This window comes from Bufo gargarizans, chromosome 2 (genome assembly GCF_014858855.1).
Source record: "Bufo gargarizans isolate SCDJY-AF-19 chromosome 2, ASM1485885v1, whole genome shotgun sequence".
Classification (NCBI taxonomy): Eukaryota; Metazoa; Chordata; class Amphibia; order Anura; family Bufonidae; genus Bufo; species Bufo gargarizans.
In genome coordinates this window covers 486,376,905-486,399,194 of record NC_058081.1, presented here as the reverse complement: position 1 = coordinate 486,399,194, position 22,290 = coordinate 486,376,905, and the positions used below count along the sequence as shown (strand labels likewise).

Below are 22,290 nucleotides of genomic sequence, written 5' to 3'. Positions count from 1 at the left end.
CAGGGGGTTAGCATAAGTAAAATTAAACAGCAACCCTCCAAGTGAAAGTAACAAGTAACTTACAACAGTAGGCCCCAGAGAGCTCTCCATCTGACTTGTCCCCAGTTCAGACATACTGTTAGGTCTCTGTAAAACCTTAGGGAACTTTCACACTAGCATTTTTCTTTTCTGGCACAGAGTTCCATCACAGTTTTATCCCCATGCATTCTGAATTGAGAGAAATCCATTCAGGATGCATCAGTTCAGTCACCGAAAAGCGTTTTGGACAGAAAAAATACCACAGCATGCTACAGTATTATCCGAGTCCAAAATTCTGAATCAGTTGGCGGATCCGGCATTAATTTACTTTGAAACGTATTAGTGCCGGATCCAGCATAAAAAATACCGCAATGCTGTATCCTTCCATGCGCACACCGGTAAAATTTTAAAAAATAAATAAAATAGAAACGGATCAGTTTGTCCGTATGACAATCAGACGGATCCGTTCTTGCAATGCTTTTGTGGGATGGATCTGCATCCGGATCAGTCTACAAATGCTGTCCGTTTGCATGCAGATTGCCTGATCCGGCAGGTAGTTCCGGCGACGGAACTGCTTGCCGGATCACTCTGCCACAACTGTGAAAGTAGCCTTAGTCCCCTTAAAATACCCCTTACCTGCAGACCTCAGGTCAGATGGCGATTTCTACCTTGATCTGCGTGCCAAATTAAGCTTCACCCCTCAAGGCATCACGCATACCAGAAGTTCTTGCTGGAATGCACCCAACTTCCTGTGATGTCATCGGAAGAGCCGAAAGTATTGTGTTGCGACAGGTAGTGCGCACAAGACCGGAGGAACTCCCTGTCCGGTCGCCACATTGACCTCGATGCCCGACACGCAAACCGTGAGGTAAGGAGCAGAGTCCTCAGCACCTCAAACCCAACGAGGGAACGTATGCTGCCTGCGTCCCTCATGTGGTCAAGGCATAAGGTAAAATAAAATAAAAAAGCCACCTGTCTGCCTTCACATAGCAACTGCCATTAGGAATAACTTGTCTCCCACCTGAAATGGACTGGAAGACACTGAGGAGTCAGAGGAAGGTCTAATTTATTCTTCCTGTCCCAGCCTTGATGGAGGCAAGTGAACTCATGGTATGCTGTCACATAGGATAAAAGGGAAAATTATATATTAATCTGCTCAGCTCCTCCTGCTCTATAAACTGTAGATTGCACTGCAATTCGTGGTGACAGGTGGTCTAAGGCAGACATTCAGTGCATTTCAGGCGCATACCTTACATTGTGAGCCCCATCAGGGACAGTTGGATGCTAATGTCTGTAAAGCGCTGCGGAATATAGTAACACTATATAAGTGCATAAAATAAGTAAATAAATTCTGTGTTGCCGCTTGCATGTCATATTTCAGTCAGCATTTGTAAACCAAAGTCTGGGATAAAATCTGCACCGACAAACCGTAATTGAAAGGTTTGCTGCATCTTTCCCCCGTTTGGAAACCACCCCTAGCTTTGGCTTACAAATAATGACCATTAAGGCAGTGAGAAAGTGGCCTTAGGCCAATTTCAGACATAGAAACCTAGAATGTGTCGGCAGATGAGAACCATTTGGCCCATCTAGTCTGCCGAATATACGATAGGGCCAGGGGCTATTCAGTATATGAAGAATGGCCCTATTCCTATCCCATGCATGCTTAAACTCCTTCACTGTATTTGCAGCTACCACTTCTGCAGGAAGGCTATTCCATGCATCCACTACTCTCTCAGTAAAGTAATACTTCCTGGTATTACTTTTAAACCTTTGCCCCTCTAATTTAAAACTTGTAGCATTTTTTTAAAATATTCTCTCCTCTCTGTTTCAGGGATCTCAAACTGTTCAAAATGAATCAGTTAAGCAGCAATGCATTCTGAATGGATAAAGGATCTGTTCAGAATGCATCAGTTTGGCTCCGTTCCGCTCTGGATGTGGAGCCAAACGGATCCGTCCTGACTTACAATGTAAGCGGATCCGTTTTCGCTGACAATATGGTGCAATTGAAAACGGATCCGTCCCCCATTGACTTTCAATGTAAGTCAGGACGGATCCGTTTTGACTTTGTTCTTCATAATGCAAACGGATCCGTTCTGAACGGATACAATCGTTTGCATTATAGGTGCGAATCCGTCTGTGCAGATACCAGATGGATCTGCACCTAACGCAGGTGTGAAAGTAGCCTTACCTTGTTGATTCCCTTTATGTGGGACAGTAACACAAGCTGCATTGTAGCATCCATGTTATGACCACAACACCTAGACCTACCGCACCCCCCTCAGCCATGATAAAGCCATTAGTCCTAATATAAGCAGATTTTAAAATTGTACCAATTCTGTAGAGCAGATACTACAGTTACAGCAACTAATGCAGATTGTGTACAGCAGAATACAGACTCCCTATGGACCTGTCGGTACTGTTTTAACTGTACAGCTGAGCCTGAGAAATCCCAGTATGATGCGCGAGATGTTCCATATTAGAGTTAAAAAACACACAAAAATGTCATAAAGCCACAGATTGAAAGTGCTGGGATTCTCAACACAAACTTCAAATTTTTAGGTATTTTATTTTTAATAACTTGCTGAGACTGGAATGAGAGATAAATAGAAGGCACAACAATTTTGCTCTTTTTGAAATTTGTTTTTTTTTTTTTACAAATACAAACTAAAAACCATGAGGAAAAAAAATCCCTATAAAAAAAAAAGAAAAAAAAAAAATATAAACAAATTCAATGTGTTTTAAAGTCAAGTAGCTAGACATTTAAAACCAATCCCAAAAGCCATAATTTGAATGGTAAAACAGTAGTTTCCATGATATCATTTTCATTTCCACGATAGCGGCGTATAAAAAAGTTAGTATAGAAATTCCAATGAACACCCTTTATTTTTATGAAGTAAAACAGCACGGATGGAGATTTGAAGTAGCTTCTCTAAGCCACTTGCATCTTCATCACTACTCACAGCTTCAAAGGATATAATCTACTCTCAACACCTGAATACTGTGCCAAGGGAGAGCCCTTTCTACAAAGGGCATTGAGTAAAGTGTCAAATTTTCCATCAGTCAGAAGCCCAGATGCTACACCAGCATTCAAAATCGGTGGATTTGCCTAAAATCAGGTAATGTTCCATTGTATCTGACTTCTGAAGACAGCATTATGCTTAATTATCCATTATTCCTTTTAGCCCCTAAAATACACTGTCGAACAAATGCTGGATTCTGGGAACAGAGTCAAGAAGAGGGAGAAAAATAAAAATAAAAAAAATCTGTAAAATTGCAACACAATTGGGATGGGACAGGTGAAGTGTAGCAGTCCGTCACGTTGGGAAAATATGCCAAGACATCGAAGACCCAAGTTTCAGAAGGCTGCAGGACAAAAGAGGGCTGTACCCAATCTGATGTTAGAAGCCACTCAAAAGAAAAAAGAAAAACAACCCCAGAAAAGCCAAAAATCACTGGCGTGGACCTTGAACGCCCCTTCCAGCCCCAAAGCCAGGTTTCTGTGACATTGCACCACGTGGTGGTCCTCGCAGACCCCCTCCAAGACCTCCACGTGGCCCTCCAGGGCCACGAGGCCTCTCACCACGACGGTCACCCTCTCTAGCTGCGCGGGTCTTCTTCTCTTCCACATTCAGGCGGACATCTCCACGGAACATGATTGGCTGTGTGAAGAGTAAATTACATTAGAATGGAGAACAGATTCCATGTGGTTTTGGCAATTTATGGTGAGGTTCTTGGGAGATATTTTTCCCCAAAAACATTCCTAACTAGCCAAATACATTTATCCTCTTAACGACTAGGCTCATTTCAAAGTGATTTTTTCCAGATTTGGGTTTGCTTGGAGTTAAACATTATGCTGTTCACCACCTGGGATAACTACTACCCTTAAGTCTATAGGTCAGTATGAAAACAGCAATACTATGCACGGTATATTGTTTGTTTTTGCACAATTTATATGTAAAATCTATTTGTATTGTGTTTCCATATTCTGAGAGCCACCAGTTTATTATTCTGTGTATGAGGGCTGTGGGATGAGCTCCTACTGGTAGCATTTCTGAAGTACATGTGACTTTCAATCCCCTTTTATTCAGTCTTTTTGGGGAGGAGCAATAAAAGCACAATTCTGACTTTTCCCACAGTTCACTGTGCAGGTTAAATGTGACAAGTGAACAGATTGTACTCCCCATTGATAAGAGACACCTCTGCAGTCCCCAGCACAAAGCACTTAAAGAGGATTCCAGTTCTATTAAGTTATCCCCTATCCACAAGATAAATGGCCTCGCCTTGAGCTGGTCCACCAAAGAACTTGATCACCAGTACGAGATACTTTTACCCTGGGTTCACACCTGAGCGTTTTACAGCGCGTTCAAACGCGCTGTAAAACGCTTAAGACATGAAAACCAATGCTTCCCTATGGGAAGGGTTAACACCTGGGCGTTTTACAGCGCGTACGAACGCGCTGTAAAACGCCCGACGCTCAAACAAGTACTTGAGCTTCTTTGGGGCGTTTTGACGCGCGTTTGTGGCCATAGGACACTGCAGTCAATGACACAAACGGGCGTCAAACGCGCGTTTACTATTACAAAAAACGCGCATAAAAACGCGCGTTTGAGGAAGGCTCAGGTGTGAACCCAGGGTTAAGGACGAGCCCAATACAAAGTTTGCAGGCCTGATGGCCATTGCCAAGGCCTTGGCTGCTAGAAGAATCTGTCTACACAGCACAGCACCCTCTCTGATCCTTGCTGTTACAGCCAGGCTTCTGCAGTTAGATTTTAATGGCATCATGTCCTCTAGTCAGTTGACTTGTTCAGCATGCTTGAGTAAAGCTATAGGCACACAAAATAAAAAACAACACTTACTCGGCTGCTAAGGATTTTTTGCACTGGTTCTGCATCATCGAAGACCACAAAGCCAAAGTTGGGAAGCTTTCCACCACTGTTTATACGTAGCTCAACAACAGTGCCATAAGCTGGAAGACATGTAAAATATTCACAACACAGATTAAATAAAAAAATATATATATATATATATATATATATATATATATATATATATATATATATATATATACACACACATATATATATATACACATACATACATACACACACACACACACACGTATACATATACACACACACGTTGAAGAAACTTACTCTGGAAAAACTCCTTGAGCTCGTTCCTGTCCACATCGTGAGGCAGATTGCCTACAAACAACTGATGGCTATCCGGATACCTGTTGATGCGTCGAGTTTCTAACTCTCCTTGTTCACCTTCTCTCACTAAAAAGGTAACAAACAACTTTTTTGAGCATATGGAACATTTTCCATAAGGATTTTGCGTCTATTCCATACTGAAATCCATGCATATTTCACTTTCCATTGGTTTCAATGAGCACCCACTGACAGCAATTCTTGCCGTGATTTCCATGTGGGTCTTGTAGAGCAGAGAGCATAAAAAACCACCACACTAAATGTTGACACAGCAACATGTCTGGCATGTAATGAAATAGATCAAATCAGTCTCTAAACACCAGGTCCCCAGGGAAGACCTCAACATTACAAACCTACAGGACTGTATATTTGATGTTTGAAACAACAGTGTACACAGTGTGAACAGAGACTTAATCCATCAGTGAATCTTTTCACAAAGTTGCAACAAGGCAGAACAGAAAAAGAACACTTAGTCATGTAGGTGAATGGAAGGTGTGGGATGGGGGAGATTTCATGTGGACACACTATGACTCCATTCACAAAGGGAACTCTGGGACCCTCTATCCTGATCTTTAGGGGTCCCAGGTATCAAGTATTTATCACCTAGTCTATGGATAGGCCATGTGATAACTCTGTTGAAAGATGACATGCGTTACATAGTTTGCCTGGAGTTGTACCACATTAAACTCCACTACCCCTTGTAAAGTTTTGTTCGCATACTGACTCATTTTCAAGAAGCTGGAATCTGATTGCTGTGGGCTACATCAATGTATACTCACCAGGTCTGGGCCCAGGTCGTAGAGGAGCTGTTGTAATCCTCTGTTCTCTGACTCTTTGATCTCTCTGTGGTGGTCTCTGTGACGTCTGGTTATCAATTTTCACTTCAGGTCGGGGCTAAAATAAAAGAAAATTGCAATTAAATGCAATTTAATCCTGAAAGTTAATCAACGTTAAATAAAGATGTATGACTAAATAAGAGAGACACCCAAGTCAGACCAAGAAGAGCTTTTATAAAATGTTTCAAAAAACGTCAGCAGGATTTTCTTTTATCATAATTTCATGGGGGGGGGGGGGGGGGGGGTAGTAGACGGCTCCTTTGCCATACAGCCCCTTTAGGAAAGCCTCATACAACCAATGTAGGCAACAACCAGCCGACTAGGACGGAACATGGTTGAGGGTGGGGTAGCAGAGGATGACTAGATAAATAGCTTACCTGTGATGGCTGAACTTTGACAACATGTGGGGGTATTCCTGACACTGGGACAGCCCCGCTGGGTGGAAGGTTTTTGCTAGTTACAGAAGCCCATGAGAAGGCCTATAAAATAAATATATTGAATGATAATTAGAAACACTCTTCTACAATATGACCCCAGCTTGGCCATCTCAAGTTCACTCAGGCCACTTACCCTTGAGTCTTCTTGTACTGCTGGTGCTGGATCTGCAGGAAGAGGAGATGGGCTCTTTTCAACCACCTCTTCCTCTTCTGGAGTAGGTTCCTCAGACACGGGCTCACATTTTTCTTCAGTCACTTCTGGTTCGGGTTCTTGCTCTGGTTCAGGCTCTGGCTCTGGTTCAGGCTCTACAATCTGCTCTTCCAGTGGTTCATCCAAGTCATTGTTTCTAAAATGGCAGTAACGGTAGTAGTAAGGGAGACTAATATTGTCAGTTAGGCTGGCTTACTAAACAAAAGGAGGAATGTAACTTACGTGCCAGTTTGATCATAGTATGCGCTGTCATCTGTGGCAGCCACTTCCGGAGTTTGCTGCCTCTCTTCAGGCTCATCTACTTCCTCATCCGATTCTTAATAAAAAGTAAATACCAAATTAAGATTAAAATCCCAGCTCTTGGCCGTGTACAGTTCAAGAAATCTCAGCCTGATGGTACTGAAACAATCGCAGAACAATGTATGCTGTGGATGTGTCCTGGCTCAGTATTAGCAAGTGTACCCCTTTCTAAAAATGATGTGAAGAGCTGCCACGGGATCCCTCCAATCTCTCAAGTAGGAAGCAGACTGATCCAACTTGAATGGGTCTCCAATAACTCCCCTTAGAAGTCTTCCCCTTGTTCCTCTGTTTGCCCCAAGCTAGCAGTAGTTCATTGGGTGACCACACCTTTTATGTGGTACATAAGCTAATTGTAGGCTAACAGCACATTGCTCTGGATAAAGAGGGATCTGCTGCTGCTGGACGAGCCATAGAAGTAAAGGTGGCTCATTCCCATACAGAGGGGGTGATTGCTGCATGTAAATGCCACTCTTCCCTCAATTATTTAGAACAAATGATTCATTCATTCTAATTGCCCATCAAATGGGGTGCGTAAAAGGGCCTTAAAGGAAACCTGACATCAAGATAGTTGATATTTAAGCACATGACCTCATCTGTCCAAGCATGTTGTCCCCATTAGTGCCCTGATCTTCAATTTGCATGTCATGTATACGGAGAATCTTTATTCAGTGCTCCTGCCAAATGCTAATGAGCACTTTTTAAATCAAGATTGGCTCTTGCACCCCAAGTCAAGCTTGCCGCACCCAGATCCTTGGGTGATGTTTCAGAGCTGTGGTTACATCATCTCCTATCCAAATCTCAGACAGGCAATCTTTCTCCTTCACAGTGCATGCACAGTAAAGCTGGGTGTACAGCTCCTGGCTTCAGGAATACACTGTGCATGCACCAGACAGTGGGAACAGCATGTTTGTTTCACTGCACAGACACCCAAGAGGAGACCATCATCTGTGTGAGGTTGAAGTAACCGCAGCTCTGAAACAATCAAGGTGCAGGAGGCAGGACGGGACCTGGGAACAGCAAGCTTAATGCAGAGGATGGGCCTCCTTGAGTTAATCGCTACGGAGAAAGCGCAGAATAAGGATAATTTTCTGCATACATGGAACAAAATCTAAACAAGGGCACCAATGGGGACAACACACTTGGACAAACAAGGTAATGTGCCTAGTTAAATACTGAACATCTTGCCGTCGTGTTCTCTCTAAGGCCAATTTCCAGCCTGGCCATGTGTTGTCTACAATTGCACACTTAAAGGGTTTTGGTCACCAGATTTAACCCTATTAAACTAGCTGACAGCAATGTGCTAATATCAGCTAAACCCAACTAGCCTATTTCTACTTTTATCTATGCTCCCGTTACACCAGAAATCTAACTTTTATAATATGCTAATTAGCCTTTGGAGCGGGGGGGGGGGGGGGGGGGGGGGGCGTTGCCTGGCCCTGTCAATCAGGACTTTGAGGGAGGCGACAAACGTGGGAGAACGGGGCCTCTAGGAGCAGAAACAACGCCCCCCTCCCTCCTAGAGGCTAATTAGCATATTATAAAAGTTAGATTTCTGGTGTAACGGGGGCTTAGATAAAAGTAGGAACAGGCTAGTTACGTTTAGCTGATATTAGCAAATCGCTGTCAGCTAGCTTAATAGGGTTAAATCTGGTAACAGAAACCCTTTAAATGATGTGCAAAATACTCCATAATGTCCAAAGCAAGGAAACCACATACGATTGATTTCACTGAAATTTTTAATTAAAGAAAGCGTCATCAAGGCGAGACTGAATACATATGATTAAGTTCAGTGTAAACAAGGATAAGATGGGTATGTGGATAATTACCTTCTGGAGGTTCTGTGTCAGAGTCACCAAAAACTTCATCCTGGTAACGGAATATGTCATTATGGACATAAAACTTATTTGCCACAGATCCCTAAAAAAATAAAAATAAAAAATAAAACCACATTAGAACTCACAATCATCCTTAAAGTATGATATACAGGTGAAATGTGAAAAATTTGAATATCGGGCAAAAGTCCATTTATTTCAATAATGCAAATTAAAAGGAATTGCATTAATGCAGCTTAAAATTTGAATTTTGTGAAAAAGGTTCAATATTCTAGGCTCAAAGTGTCACAGTCTAGTCAGCTAATTAATCCATCCCCCCTGAGCAAAGGGTACCACAAAATTGTGACTTTGGGGTTTCATAAGCTGTAAGCCATAATCATCCAAATTATAACAAAGGCTTGAAATATCTCGCTTTGCATGAAATGAGTATCTCATTAGTTTCACCTTTTAAGTTGGATTACTGAAATAAATGAGCTTTGCATGATATTCTTATTTTTCCAGTTTCACCTGTATTTGATGCAGTTTGAGTAGAAATCCATTGAAGATTGTGTTAGGCCTCGCTCAGTTTTCAACACAGATTTGATGCATTTATCAACTCTAAAAATCAACCTCCTATTCTTGTCCTGCCCCATTTTTCTACACTGGAAACAGCACCGAGACCATGACAGGTGGCCACATACTGGGCAGCCCCACTGAAAAGGACCTATGGCAGAAGCTGGAGGCTCCGGAACAGCTTTCTGCCACAGGTCAAAATACTAATCTTTCCAATGAGCACTTTGCCCATGTGAACACACCCTTACACATTGGCAACTAAAATTGTGACCTCAGATAAAACACACGCCATCATCCATGAAGCTACATTAGCAGAAGGGACAGCCTACCTCAGGTGCCAACACAAAGGTCTGCATGAAGCGCCGCATGGGTTGCCTGTTGTTGGAAAGTTCACCCATAACTTGTACCACAACCCCATCGTTCAGAGTGGCATGGGCATCAACATGCCGGATTTTAGTTCGGCAATCCTTGAAATTCAAGGACATTACTTTCTTATGGATGTCCTACAGAAAGAGAGATACAGGTTATTTCATGTGCTTGGTAAGTTGCATTTAAAAGTGAAATCCAGCAAGAACTTACAGTCTGCCCATATACAGCATCCACCGGCTTTCCATTGCTGTCCAAACCACCATGAACATAGGAGGAACTTTTGCCATAGAACCTAAGAGGAAAGTGAGAATAAACTCAATACTTTGCAATTTCAGCTTTTTGTCAACTAAATCCCATACTCCTTTATAAAAAATGACAAGTCTAGAAGATCTGTAAAGCTTTCCAGAAGCAGAATCGTACCTGTGCAGGAAGTCTGGTGCCTGGTTCAGCAGGGTGTAATACTGCCTCACAAACTCCCGCCCGACAAGCAGGGGACTTGGCTTCTCCATCACCATTTCTTTGGTCAACTGAAATCTGAAGAAACAGACTGGATCATAAGCTGGACATACACAAGATTTATCTGCCACAGCAGTCCAGAACCCATGTGACGGGGGTACAAGGCTTCGTGGCAAGGTGTGATCGCGTCTTCACTGCCTGTAGGAGAGCGAGCGGAGCCTCTGGGTGCAATGGCTATGTATACCATTAAAATGTGGTTTACTCTGCAACGTGGCCAAGGAGCAAGTTGGCACCAACACCATTCGATTCAGCTGGCAAGGGCACATCTCCAATGTCAGCTGGTTATACTGAGGTATTTTGTGACTGGTTCCCTTTACGTCTACACTTAGGTTGTGGAAGACAGGACATAAATGCCAGTCTGCCCTGAGGGTGCACCTGCTGCTACTGTAGTACTTGCCATCTGTTCCTCCTCTGGCTATTTGGCACCTTTTAACCCAGTGTAGGCACAGCATTCCTCTAGATTTATCTTTATTAAGCGCACACCTTTCACCTGACAATACAGTTATTGCCACCACCACAGGAACCAGTAGTAACAGGTACCAGACACTACGGTAGAATGCATATGTACTTGCCCCTTTTATGGATATGATAAAAAAAAAAAAAAAAAAAAAAAGAGAACTCGACCTCACAGATCCCAGCTTCGGCATGACAGTAGTCCACGAGTACAATTTCCAACGATTGTTGGCTGAATTTGACCTTTTCAGCCATCAATTCTTAGACGCACACACAGATGCATGCACCGGCACCTGAGAGGCCAGGCCTTGCTTTACCTCTCACACTGGCGTTTTGGCTTTCCATTAATGAGATCTGTTCAGGTCCAAAACAGACCAGTTTTGCCTTAATGCATGCTGAATAGATAAGGATCCGATTGCATTTGTTTGCCTCAGTTCCGTCTCCATTCCGCTTTGGAGATGGACATCAAAACACTGCTTGCAGAGTTTTGCTGTCCGTCTGACAAAGTGGAGCCAAACTGATTAGTCCTTGCACACAATGTAAGTCAATGGGGACGGATCCGTTTTCTCTGACACAATAGAAAACCGATCCGTCCCCATTGCCTTATATTGTGTGCAAGGACTAATCCGTTTTGCTGTCCGTCTGAAAGTGGAGCCAAACGCAGCGTTTTGGTGTCCATCTCCAAAGCAGAATGGAGACGGAACGGAGGCAAACTGATGCATTCTGAGCAGATCCTTATCCATTCAGAATGCTATGTTAAAGATACAAACGGATGTAGATGGGTTTTATTATCCGAATGGATGTGTCTGTGCAGATCCATGACGGACCCGCACCAAACTAGAGTGTGAGAGTAGCCCAAGGAACCATCTGAAGTGCACTCAGTCCCATGCTTATGAACATGACTGAGCTCTTAAAGTTTGTTTTTCAAGATGTTGGTGCATCTGGCCGGAGGAAGAAAAGGATCTTTAGGAACATACTGCTGGCTACTGTAATGCTGGTGGTTTGGGAGGTGTTTTTTTTAGGTGACAGGTTCCCTTTAATGAGTCCGAGCAGCTCGTGCTCTGGCATACCCAGCCATATGTACTATGCCACTGCCAATTAACTTACTGGCAACACCTGAACTTTACAGGTCTCTGAGGCCAGAGCTGGGTTATCAAAACCACAGCTTTAAAGGGCCAGCGTGACTGGAAATGTGTAAACTGTCCAGCTCCTCACTGACCACCCCTCTGGAAACTGCAGAGCCAGCCATGTTGGTTGGCCACAATGCAGGATAATGAAAGAGAAAAGCCTGAGCTAGAACGCAATCGGCAGCCTCCTTGTCACTAGCAGCTATTTATGGGACGTGGGAATAACTTGGACTCACGTTACTAATAACAGCTCCGCTATTCATGGCAGGCCAGCAGGAGAAGAGGGCAGTGCAAAACCTGGAGGTAACAAAAAGGGAGAGCTTCCAGAGCAAACCAGCACGAGTGCCTGGTAAACGTGTCCCAGACGAGCCTGCCCTGCAAGCATAGCCACCAGGGAGTGAAGAGGAGGACACACGGGAGCATGTCCTCAAAATCTACAACCGGACGGGCTTTATGTCATGTCAACAGGTTCTGAGCATCCAGATGCCAAATGCACCCATTTATAGGCATTTGGGCAGAGATCTGCATGTCTAAACCAGCAGACTGTAAACCCACCAGGATAGGAGCAGTGACCACAGCCAGGAATGCCCATGCCACATGAATAAAACCCAAGAAAGAGGAGCCATTCACAATTGTTTCTGTTCAGGAGAACCACCATGGTAAACAGCGCTATACTTACTGACCAGTCAAATGACACACGAGGCAATGAGGTGATCAGGCACCATTGGTATCCATCATGCAATGGACGTGGCACTGCCCAGACAATTACCAGATTGCTGCTTCACAGACACGGCACCCGCTGCCTGTTCTACTCACTTTAGAGGTGCCCATGCACCTTTAATAGTTGGTAATGGTATACGTTTTCAGTGGCTAGTTAAATGGGTTTTCTATACTGATCACCTATCCTCCGGACAGGCCATCAGTATCAGATCAGTGGGACCCACACCCAGGACCGCTGCCAATCAGCTGTTTGAGAAGGCACCTGTGGACACCAAGGCTTTCTCTCTGATTTTCATCCGTAAAGAAAAATCCCATGCCACATACAAACCTTATTACCTCACGAGGTCACATCAAATGCTAAACTCACGTGGCTCGGAGGCAGCTGCGGGATATAAAAGTTATGGTTATAGCCTATGCACCCTGTTAATAACGATGAGTAAATCTTCGATTTGTGGTAGGGCTGAAACGATTCTTCGAATAACTCGATTAAATCGATGCAGTTTCCCTGCATCGAGTAATCGTTACATCACATGAGCCGGCCGGCACAGCGGAGGGAGGAGGAGGGAGTCTCTTCCCTCCCCACTGTGCGCGGCTGCCGCTGAACACCAATGAGGACAGAGTAGGAGGGGAGGGACTGTGGCCACTGCGCCACCAATGAATGTGCCGGCCATATCCCACAGGGTCCCCCCCCCCCCATCATTGGTGGCAGTTTGCAGTTCCGATCGGAGCCCCAGCATTAGCAGACCTATGAGAAGAAGGAGCGACCGGCGGCCACAACGCATGTGAGTATAATGCGCTGCTCTCTGCTCACTAACATACCATGGCAGCCAGGACTTCAGTAGCGTGACTCCTAGCTGCCATGGTAACCGATCGGAGCCCCAGCATTACACTGCTGGGGCTCCGATCGGAACTGACACTGCCACCAATGATTAATACTGGGGGGGGGGGGGGGGGGGGGGGGGGTTGCGTTACCAGAGGGGGCAGATGGAGAGAGAGTAGTTAATGGAGGCTGCAGGCACCACCTTGGCATGTATAAAGTAATACAGAGAAATATAATCGATAGAATACTCGATTACAAAAATATTTGTTTACTGCAGCCCTAATTTGTGGCTTCCAGTGTCACATGACCCCCTGGCTTCAGAAGGTCCTTACAGCACACAGGAGTTAGAGAAGCCCATACAGCATCTCCCAGGAGTACAGAGACATTTCAATCTGCCAGACACATGGGTTAGGTTTACGTCTAATGCATGAATGCCCAAAATGCATCCCTCCAGCTGTTACAAAACTACAACTCCCAGCATGCTTGGATAGCCTACAGCTATTAGGGAACACTGGGAGTAGTTTTGCAACAGCTGGAGAGCCGCAGGTTGAGCATCCCTGGTCTAGTGTATGGGGACCTCAAAAGGTATGTTCACCGTCAGATTTGCATATCGCAAGTCTTTACTATAGAATCCAATGAAGTCGCATCCATCATTCAGTGAAAACAGAGGCCAGCGATTGGCTGGGTGGGCAACAGACGTGACATGGCCCCCATGGAGCGGAGGCCCCCCCCTTTAATAAATCTCAAAACACCTGCTTCAGGTACCTGCAGTACAGCTGTTTTCCACCAGGTCACAACTTTAACCTGGCGCAGACGCTATGGAGGGACGTGTAACCCACTTATCACCCATCCCATGGAGGCAGCAAGACGTTTGGCATATCATTTAGGTAAAAGACTGTCACCCGGTAGATTCCCCCCAAATTAGCCCAGCTGAGCCCGTCACCCGTGCATGGGGCAGCAGAACCAACAACTCTGGGGTCCCAGCACTTTGAAGGCAGTATTACACTGTCCAATGTTCTATCGGTGCTCGTTTGTACAGGCAGATGATTGGTACCACAGGGGACACTACCAGCATCTAATACTATTGTCTGGTCTGTACCAGCACGGCCTACATAACACACAATAGAGGGAGGAGGGGGAAAAGTAAAGGCAAACAGACATGTTTATAGAGCCATCTCGGAGTCCATGATTGCCAAGGGATCACAACAGAAGGCAGCCAGTTCCAAAGTCACCTGGAAAATAGGGGCGGACGGGACATACCAATCCACCTGTGCAGTAAGACATACAGGGCAACACATATTTACCACCCAATAGACCAAGACAGGCTGACCGCTGAAAATTAAAGACTAATATAAAATCCTTATTTCTGCCCTTTACTCCCTGTAGCTTCGGCTGCTCTCAGGAAGAGCCGTTCACAAGACGCATGGCAATGAGACGGAAGTGTGGCGGAGACAAAGCCGGGGAGGTTCCAGAACGCATCGTGGAGAGCCGGTCACATCCCGGCTTGGAGTCAACTCGTGTACGCACTGCGAGGCGCGCTGGAAATAATGGCGTAGGCCGCAAGCCCCGGGGTACGAGGCGCGACGCTCAAGGAGAAAGAGGCGGCAGCCCGGCTCTAAGCGACGGCAACAAGCTTCACGCTAATGGCGACAAGGGGAGCGTACGGGGAAACCGAGAGAGCCTCTCACCTGCGGAAGGTCCGGCTTGGGGCGGGCTCTGCGCTCCGAAACGGCCTTAGTTTACCTCAAACAGCGTCGGCACAAGCAACGGCGTGCTCAGCTGCCGGCTACATATACTAAGTATACAACCTAACCCGCTGAGTGCGCTCAGCCAATCGCTAAGCGCGACTCTACCGTTTCAAAAGCCTATTGGACGCCACATGTCCAGTAGGCGGAGTCAGGAAATGACCGACGGCTCCGCTAGCTAATGAGATTCCAGAATGATTTCCGTGATCCGCAACAGTCTATAACAAGCAGCCTATAGAAATTCAGGACACAGCACAATGGGCGGTACATACTGTGAGGCCTGTAACAGAGGAAAGAGCTTGGCTGTGGTTGGCGTAGTTTTTTTCCCCTTACACTAAGCTAGTGTGGTTGTGGGGAAGTAGATGCCCCTGTGATACTGGGCGGGAAACCCTGGGCAACCATAAAGAGAGGCGGGGAAAGCGCACGTCTGACCAATAAGAAAGAGAAAATGGATTGATTGACAGGAGCGAAAAAGGTTCTTAAACGCTACACTGTCCCATTCATGGACAAACACCAGTGTGGCCCTCTCAGTATTACAACCTACTGGAGGGAATGGGGCTAGAATGCCAGACGGATCCCATAATAAAGTGATATATATGGGTCAGGAACTAGGCCCTGCTGTTCCTAGCTCAATTACCAGAGATGAGCGAATTTCCTCTCTTGAAATTCGTTCACACTTTGATGGTAAAAGGTGAATTGCGTTATGGATTCCGTTATCACGGACCATAGAGGCATTCAGTCATAATAGAAGTCTATGGGCTGTAAAACGGATCTGTCCCTTTTCTGTTATGCAGAAAAGGACTCCCCTGCATGAGGCTACTTTCACACTTGTGTTCAGAGCGGATCCGTCTGGGGTCTGCACAGACGGATCCGCTCATATAATGCAGACGATGGGATCCGTTCAGAACGGATCCGTCTGCATTATATTTTAGAAAAAATTATAAGTGTGAAAGTAGCTCAAACGGATCCGTCCAGACTTTACAGTGAAAGTCAATGGGGGACGGATCCATATTGTGTCAACTTCAAACGGATCCGTCCCCATTGACTTACATTGTAAGTCTGGACGGATCAGCTTGCCTCCGCACGGCCTCTCCGCCTGCTGAGCGGAGCGGAGGCCAAACGCTGCCAGACGGATGCGTTCTGAGCAGATCCGCATCCACTCAGAATGCATTAGGGCAGTATGGATCCGTTCGGGGCCGCTTGTGAGAGCCTTCAAACGGAGCCCCGAACGCTAGTGTGAAAGTAGCCTAACAGAAACAGGACGGATCCGTTATGCAGCCCATCGACTTCTATTATGACGGAATGCCTCTAAAGCCATTCCGTCATAGAATTGTGTTATGGTCTGTGGTAACGGAATCCATAACGCAATTTACCTTTTACCACCAAACGAAGTGTGAACCAATTTCATAATACGAAATACGCTCATCTCTAGTCATGAACTAGCCCCCGCTGTTCCTATTACCTCAGTAATAATGTACTGAGGTAAAAAGGAAAGAAGTGGTAAAAGCTAAGGGCAGGTTCACATCAAAAGGCTAAATAGTCACAGAAATAACCGTACATATTCTTTTTACAAAAATACATTCACAAGTAGCAGAAGTTTCCGAGACAAAATAAAATAAAACTCACTTCCATACATCTGAAAGGGGTCGTTTCTGCAGCAGGTGCGTGGATTTCTTAAAATCTGCAGCGTCTGAACTTATCCCAAGGCCACCTGTACACGCTGCGCAATTCATGCAGTTTTTCCACACGGATCCCCATGCAAAAAAAACACAGTACCAGCAATGCACGAGATACCATAAAACTGACCTGCCGCGCGGTTTTCCTAATTTAATAGCATGTCAACTATGTTTGCGATTTTGGCTGCGGATTTCACCCTTTTCAATGAAAGGTTAAGATCTGCAGCAAAACGCAACTAGACACTGCGGATGTGCTTCAGAAACACACATAAATCCGCACGGAAATTTGTGCGGATCTTATGTGCGCGTGCAGGCGGCCATAGGGTATCTGCACATCATGTGTATTACACACGTTTTTCTATGCACAAATTTGCAGCATAGTACAGCTCCAGCAAAGTTAATGACATTTCCCAAATCACACTTTGTTTCCGCTCCCCTGGGGTGCGAATTTTGAGATCTGCAGCACGCCAATTGCTTGTGCGGATTTTCAGTGTAGGTTTCAGCGTTTACAATTCAAAATCTGGGACAACTTCTGAAAGAAACACTTGTGAAAACAGCAAAATCTGCGTGGAAATCTCCATAAACTACTTGTACGTATGTCCACATATGGCAGATAAGTCTGCTGTCAGCTCACACTACACATTGTTTGGTGCAGCTCGTGGACGATATTTCTTATAATCGCATCCATTTTTCTGTGCAGTCCGGAAATCACACTCCATCCAAAGACATACTGATAGACCCTTAGGCCTAATGCACACGACCATTGTGTGTTTTGTGGTCCGCAAACCGCGGATCCACAAAACACGGATGGCGTCCATGTGCCTTCCGCAATTTGCAGAACGGCATGGACAGCCAATAATAGAACTGCCTATTCTTGTCCGCAAAATGTGGACAAGAATAGGACAGGTTATATTTTTTTGCGGACCATGGAACGGAGCAACGAATGCGGACAGTACACTGAGTGCTGCCCGCATCTTTTGCGGCCCAATTGAAATGAATGGGTCCGCATCCGAGCCGCCAAAACTGCAGCTCGGATGCGGACCAGAACAACATCCTTCTGCCTGAGGCCTTAGACTGTGAGCCCCACTGGGGACAGTTGGATGCCAATGTCTGTAAAGCTGCGGAATATAGTAGCGCTATATAAGTACATAAAATAAGTAAATGTGCGAGATCCTCCATTGTGGACACTGCTCGTCTTGCTGGAGCGCACGGCATTATACTGATTTATGATGCTATATGCCTCTGCGTGACCTTCCTTCTACAAGATCAGGGTACATTCAACAGCCAGACCTATGATAGAAATGCCTATTCTTGTCCGCAATTGCAGACAAGAATAGGATATGTTCCATCTTTTTTACGGGGCTGCAGAACAGAAGTACGAATGCGGACTGCACACGGTGTGATGTCCGCATCTTTTGCAGAATGGATGCAGGCCCATAAATTGTATACTGACATAATGCTGTCAATGTTATTCAATACATTCCAGAACTGTAAGGGTTACATAGCATCATAAAATCAATATAATGCTATGCGACCCCATCAGCGCTGGGAGGTCAGGACGGAAGCTGCCGCATACTCTCACTGCGAGTCCGATGCATGGAACTCGCTCGTCTGAAAGGGGCCTAATGCAGTACCTACAGTTCAGCAGAGCCCCAGCGAGATGGGAATTCACAGCATCAGTCGTGGTAAGGCCTAGTTCACACAAACGTGTGTGATCCGTGCCCGTATTGCGGGCCGCAATACACGGCCACAGTTCCGTGTGCATTCCGCATCACGAATGCAGACCCATTCACTTCAATGGGTCCGCAAATCCGCAATTGCGGAATGGCCGCACGGAACAGGACCCCTCGGAAGCACTACGGAGTGCTTCCGCGGGGTTGCGTCCCGTACTTCCGTTCCGTAAAAAGATAGAACATGTCCTATCTTTTTGTGGAACGGGCGATCGCGAACCCATTAAAATGAATGGGTCCGCGATCCGATGCGGCTGACCTACGGCCGGCGATCTTTCATTGAGGCCCGCAATTTGCATGCACGGGTCACACACGTTCATGTGAACTCGTCGGAGACTAGCCCAAGGGTATATGGACACCTGCCTGAAATGCAGTCGATTTTAGAAAACCAGACGAGCTGCTGATTTTTCCATGATAATTTCTCTATAGGTTCCACTCCTGGCTTTGGAATCACAATACAATAAGTGCCTTGTATTACCTTTGTCCACATGAGAAATGTCATTTACAGCCCCTTTAACCATTGACTGCTGCAGTAAAGTAAACTACTACACTGAAAAGTGTTGGCGTCCCTGCCTTGCACCTCAACAGTCATCAGGCTGGAGAAGCCCAGAACTGGAGTGTGCACCGAAGGGAAGAAATCACTTCCAATCACTGCAAGCCGGCCCAGGGAGCTTCAGAACTGAGAGTACAACTACTACACCCATCATCCGGCCACTCACATGCATGCCCCTGTGGCCTGGTCGATACGTAAACTAATAATCCTGTTTAATTTTCAAAATGCATATTAATATTGAGATTAATATTTGCACACAGAGGTCACATTACATTTTTTCAAAAAGAGTAAAAATACTCCTCTTATCGTTTTTGAGGAGTATTTTCAGCCGAAGAGGAGTACCAAAGTTGAAGTAATTGATATAATAATAATACCTAAATAACGTTAAGAATTTGCCATTTTGCAGGAAACCCTTACCAGTCTATGCTAGAATTGTCTTCTATACATAAATAGCAAATTTAGACAATTTTACATTTCTGACTCTTGTGCAATTTAAAAATTCCTGTTTTCTCCATCATATTTAAAATATAACGCAGCCAAAATGACAAGTCGTCAGTGCATCTTCAGTATTAGGCTATATGCACACGAACGTTGTTTGTTTCCGTGTCCGTTTTTTTTTTTGAGGTTTGTATGCAGACCCATTTATTTCAATGGGTCCGCAAAAACGCAGACAGCACACCGTGTGCTGTCCGCATCAGTATGTCCGTTCCGTTGCCCCGCATGTCCTATTTTTTTTTTTCTAGTTTGCGGACAAGGATAGGCATTATTACAATGGATCCGCAAAAAAACGGATGCCATACGGAACGTCATCCATTTTTTTTGCAGGACCGTAAAACACATACGGTCGTGTGCATGTAGCCTTACCTTGGCCCATCAGCACCATGATTATCACAACAGTGTTCTGCTGTGTAGATCCAGTGCCCACATATGCGATGACTGGGCAGCGCAGAAATGGCTTTGCTGGGATGATGCCGATGAGGCAAAAAAAATACAGGCTACACAGAGCACTCCATAAACATAATATAGACTGATATGAGGCACATACACTGACTCACTGCACCAGCAGGCCCTGGCTGAGAAACTGAGCCAGAGCCTGCACTAACAGGCCCTGGCACTCAGCCAGGCGTGCTGGTGCAGTGATTAGTTAATCCACAGGCACTTGCTGAGCACCTGAGCTGGAGCCTGCTGGTGCAGTGATCACGGAGTCCTCTGGACTCATTGATCACTGCACGGCAGGCTCTGGCTGAGTATCAGAGCCTGCACCAGCAGGCTCTTGCACTCAGTCAGGGCCTACTGGTGCAGTGATCAGTGAGTCTTGCTGGCTCTGGCTCAGGTGCTCAGCCCACTGACTCACTTATCACTGCACCAGCAGGCTCTGGCTAAGCACCTAACACAGGAGAGTTTAGCATTGTACTTTACAATCCGGTGTCAAGACTCCTCGAGGTAAAATGACCTCTTGTCCGGCATTTTGCGGACCGCACATCGCCGGCACTCTCATAGAAAATGCCCTTTCTTGTCCGCAATTGCAGACAAGAATAGGACATGTTCTTCTTTTTGCGGAACGGAAGTGCGGATCCACAAATGCAGACAGCACATTCCGGCACCATTGAAAATTAATGGGTCCGCACCTGTTTCGCAAAATTGCGGAAAGGATGCGGACGTGTGAATGGACCCCAAGTGATCCCATTACCCCGATGCAGGACAAGATCAGTGCTCTGCTGTCCGTCCACAGCTCCTCATCAGTTGGCCTCCTCACAGGCTGCTCTCCCGTCTTTACGGAGCCACTAGTTAGCCTACACAATCAGGGACTCGGGAGCAGCATGGAGAAGCAGTGCGCCAAAATTGGCCAATGAGCAGCCTCCCTCCCTAATAACAAGCTCCTTACTCGCTGCCAACCCTACACATGCGAGTAAGGAGCTTTGCTATTGGATGTTTTGGGCAACAGCAGTATTGCTGTGCTGCCCATGAGATTCCCAGCCTGCAGTGCGCTGGTTAACTGCATGAAAAGCCTTAAAGGGTTTCTACCATGAGAATTTCTGTTATGTAGCTGACTGACATGAGCTATGTGCTAGTGTCTGCACCACATACCAGTATGCTTTATACATTTCTCCCTGCAGCCGTTCTGCAAAAAAAACCACACTTTTACAATATGCTAATGAGCCTCTAGGTGCTATGTGGGTGTAGATTCAGCACCTAGAGGCACGAAAAACTAACCATGGATCCTGCCCGCCCCGCTCCTCGTGATTGATGTCCAAGTTCCATGCATCGTTGAGGAAATCCAGTGCCTGCGCCGTTCACTTCTACCAGGAATGCGGCCTTCACTCACTGCGCCGCGCAGGATTTCCTCAACGATGCATGGAACTCATTAGCATATTGATAAAGTGTGTATTTTAGCAGAACGGCTGCAGGGACAAATATAAAAAACACACAGTTAGGCCTCTTTCACAACCGTTTTTTTTTTCCGTTTACAGGCCGTTTTTTGCATTCCGTATACGCAGACTGCGATGTAAATTGCCAGCATTCGCCCCATAAGACGCAGGGGCACTTTTCCCCCACTTTTGGGGGGGGGGGGGAGAGGAAAGTGCGTCTTATGGGGCGAATAATACGGTAAATCAAGCCTTACTGACTAGTAATTTAAATCAGTTTGATTTAAATAAAATCCACCCTGCTTCAGGTCCTTTCACTTTTTTGTATGTTGCGTGCCTTGTTCTCAGATTCAAAACAAATCAAGTTTTCCCCACTCAATACCCCATAATGAGAAAGGAATTTTAGAAATGTTAGCCAAGTTATTAAAAAAGAAAAAATATTTCAGACCCTTTGCTATGGCATTTAAATCTTGCTCTGGGGGCCTCTCATTTCTCTTGATCATCTTTGAGATGTTTCTACACCTTGAGTCCACTTGTGGTAAATTGACTGGACATGATTTGAATGCATATCAGAGCCAAGAGGAGGAAAGAACTACCTGTAGAGCTCAGAGACGGGATTTTGTGGAGACACAGATTTGCATAAGAGTTTAAAACATTTCTGCAGCACTAAAAGTTCCCAAGAGCACAGTGGCCTCTGTAAGTCTTAAATGGAAGTTTGGAATAACTCATACTCTTCTTACAGCTGGCTGCCCCAAACTCAGTAAGTGGTGGAGAGAGACCACCAAGAACAGAATGGTCACACTGGCTGAGCTCCAAAGA

The 22,290-nt window shown here is 45.5% G+C and overlaps 1 protein-coding gene across 2 annotated transcripts in view; it reads right to left on the bottom strand.

Moving 5' to 3' along the window:
• Positions 1-2,564: 2,564 nt before the first annotated feature.
• The window catches only part of G3BP1 (G3BP stress granule assembly factor 1), a 40,858-nt gene continuing 21,132 nt past the window's right edge, over positions 2,565-22,290 (bottom strand). Inside the window, exons 1-12 of one of the 2 annotated variants that reach the window (XM_044281176.1) lie at positions 15,090-15,242; positions 10,186-10,299; positions 9,976-10,057; positions 9,726-9,899; positions 8,839-8,929; positions 6,935-7,028; positions 6,635-6,848; positions 6,442-6,543; positions 6,008-6,122; positions 5,172-5,297; positions 4,875-4,984; positions 2,565-3,677 (exon numbers count right to left, since the gene is read on the bottom strand). In XM_044281176.1, coding sequence (XP_044137111.1) covers positions 3,468-3,677; positions 4,875-4,984; positions 5,172-5,297; positions 6,008-6,122; positions 6,442-6,543; positions 6,635-6,848; positions 6,935-7,028; positions 8,839-8,929; positions 9,726-9,899; positions 9,976-10,057; positions 10,186-10,280 — 1,413 coding nt within the window. In that variant the 5' untranslated portion in view covers positions 10,281-10,299; positions 15,090-15,242 and the 3' untranslated portion in view covers positions 2,565-3,467. Of the gene's footprint in view, positions 3,678-4,874; positions 4,985-5,171; positions 5,298-6,007; positions 6,123-6,441; positions 6,544-6,634; positions 6,849-6,934; positions 7,029-8,838; positions 8,930-9,725; positions 9,900-9,975; positions 10,058-10,185; positions 10,300-15,089; positions 15,243-22,290 lie in introns of those variants that run through there. The other variant, XM_044281175.1, reaches the window with a different exon arrangement.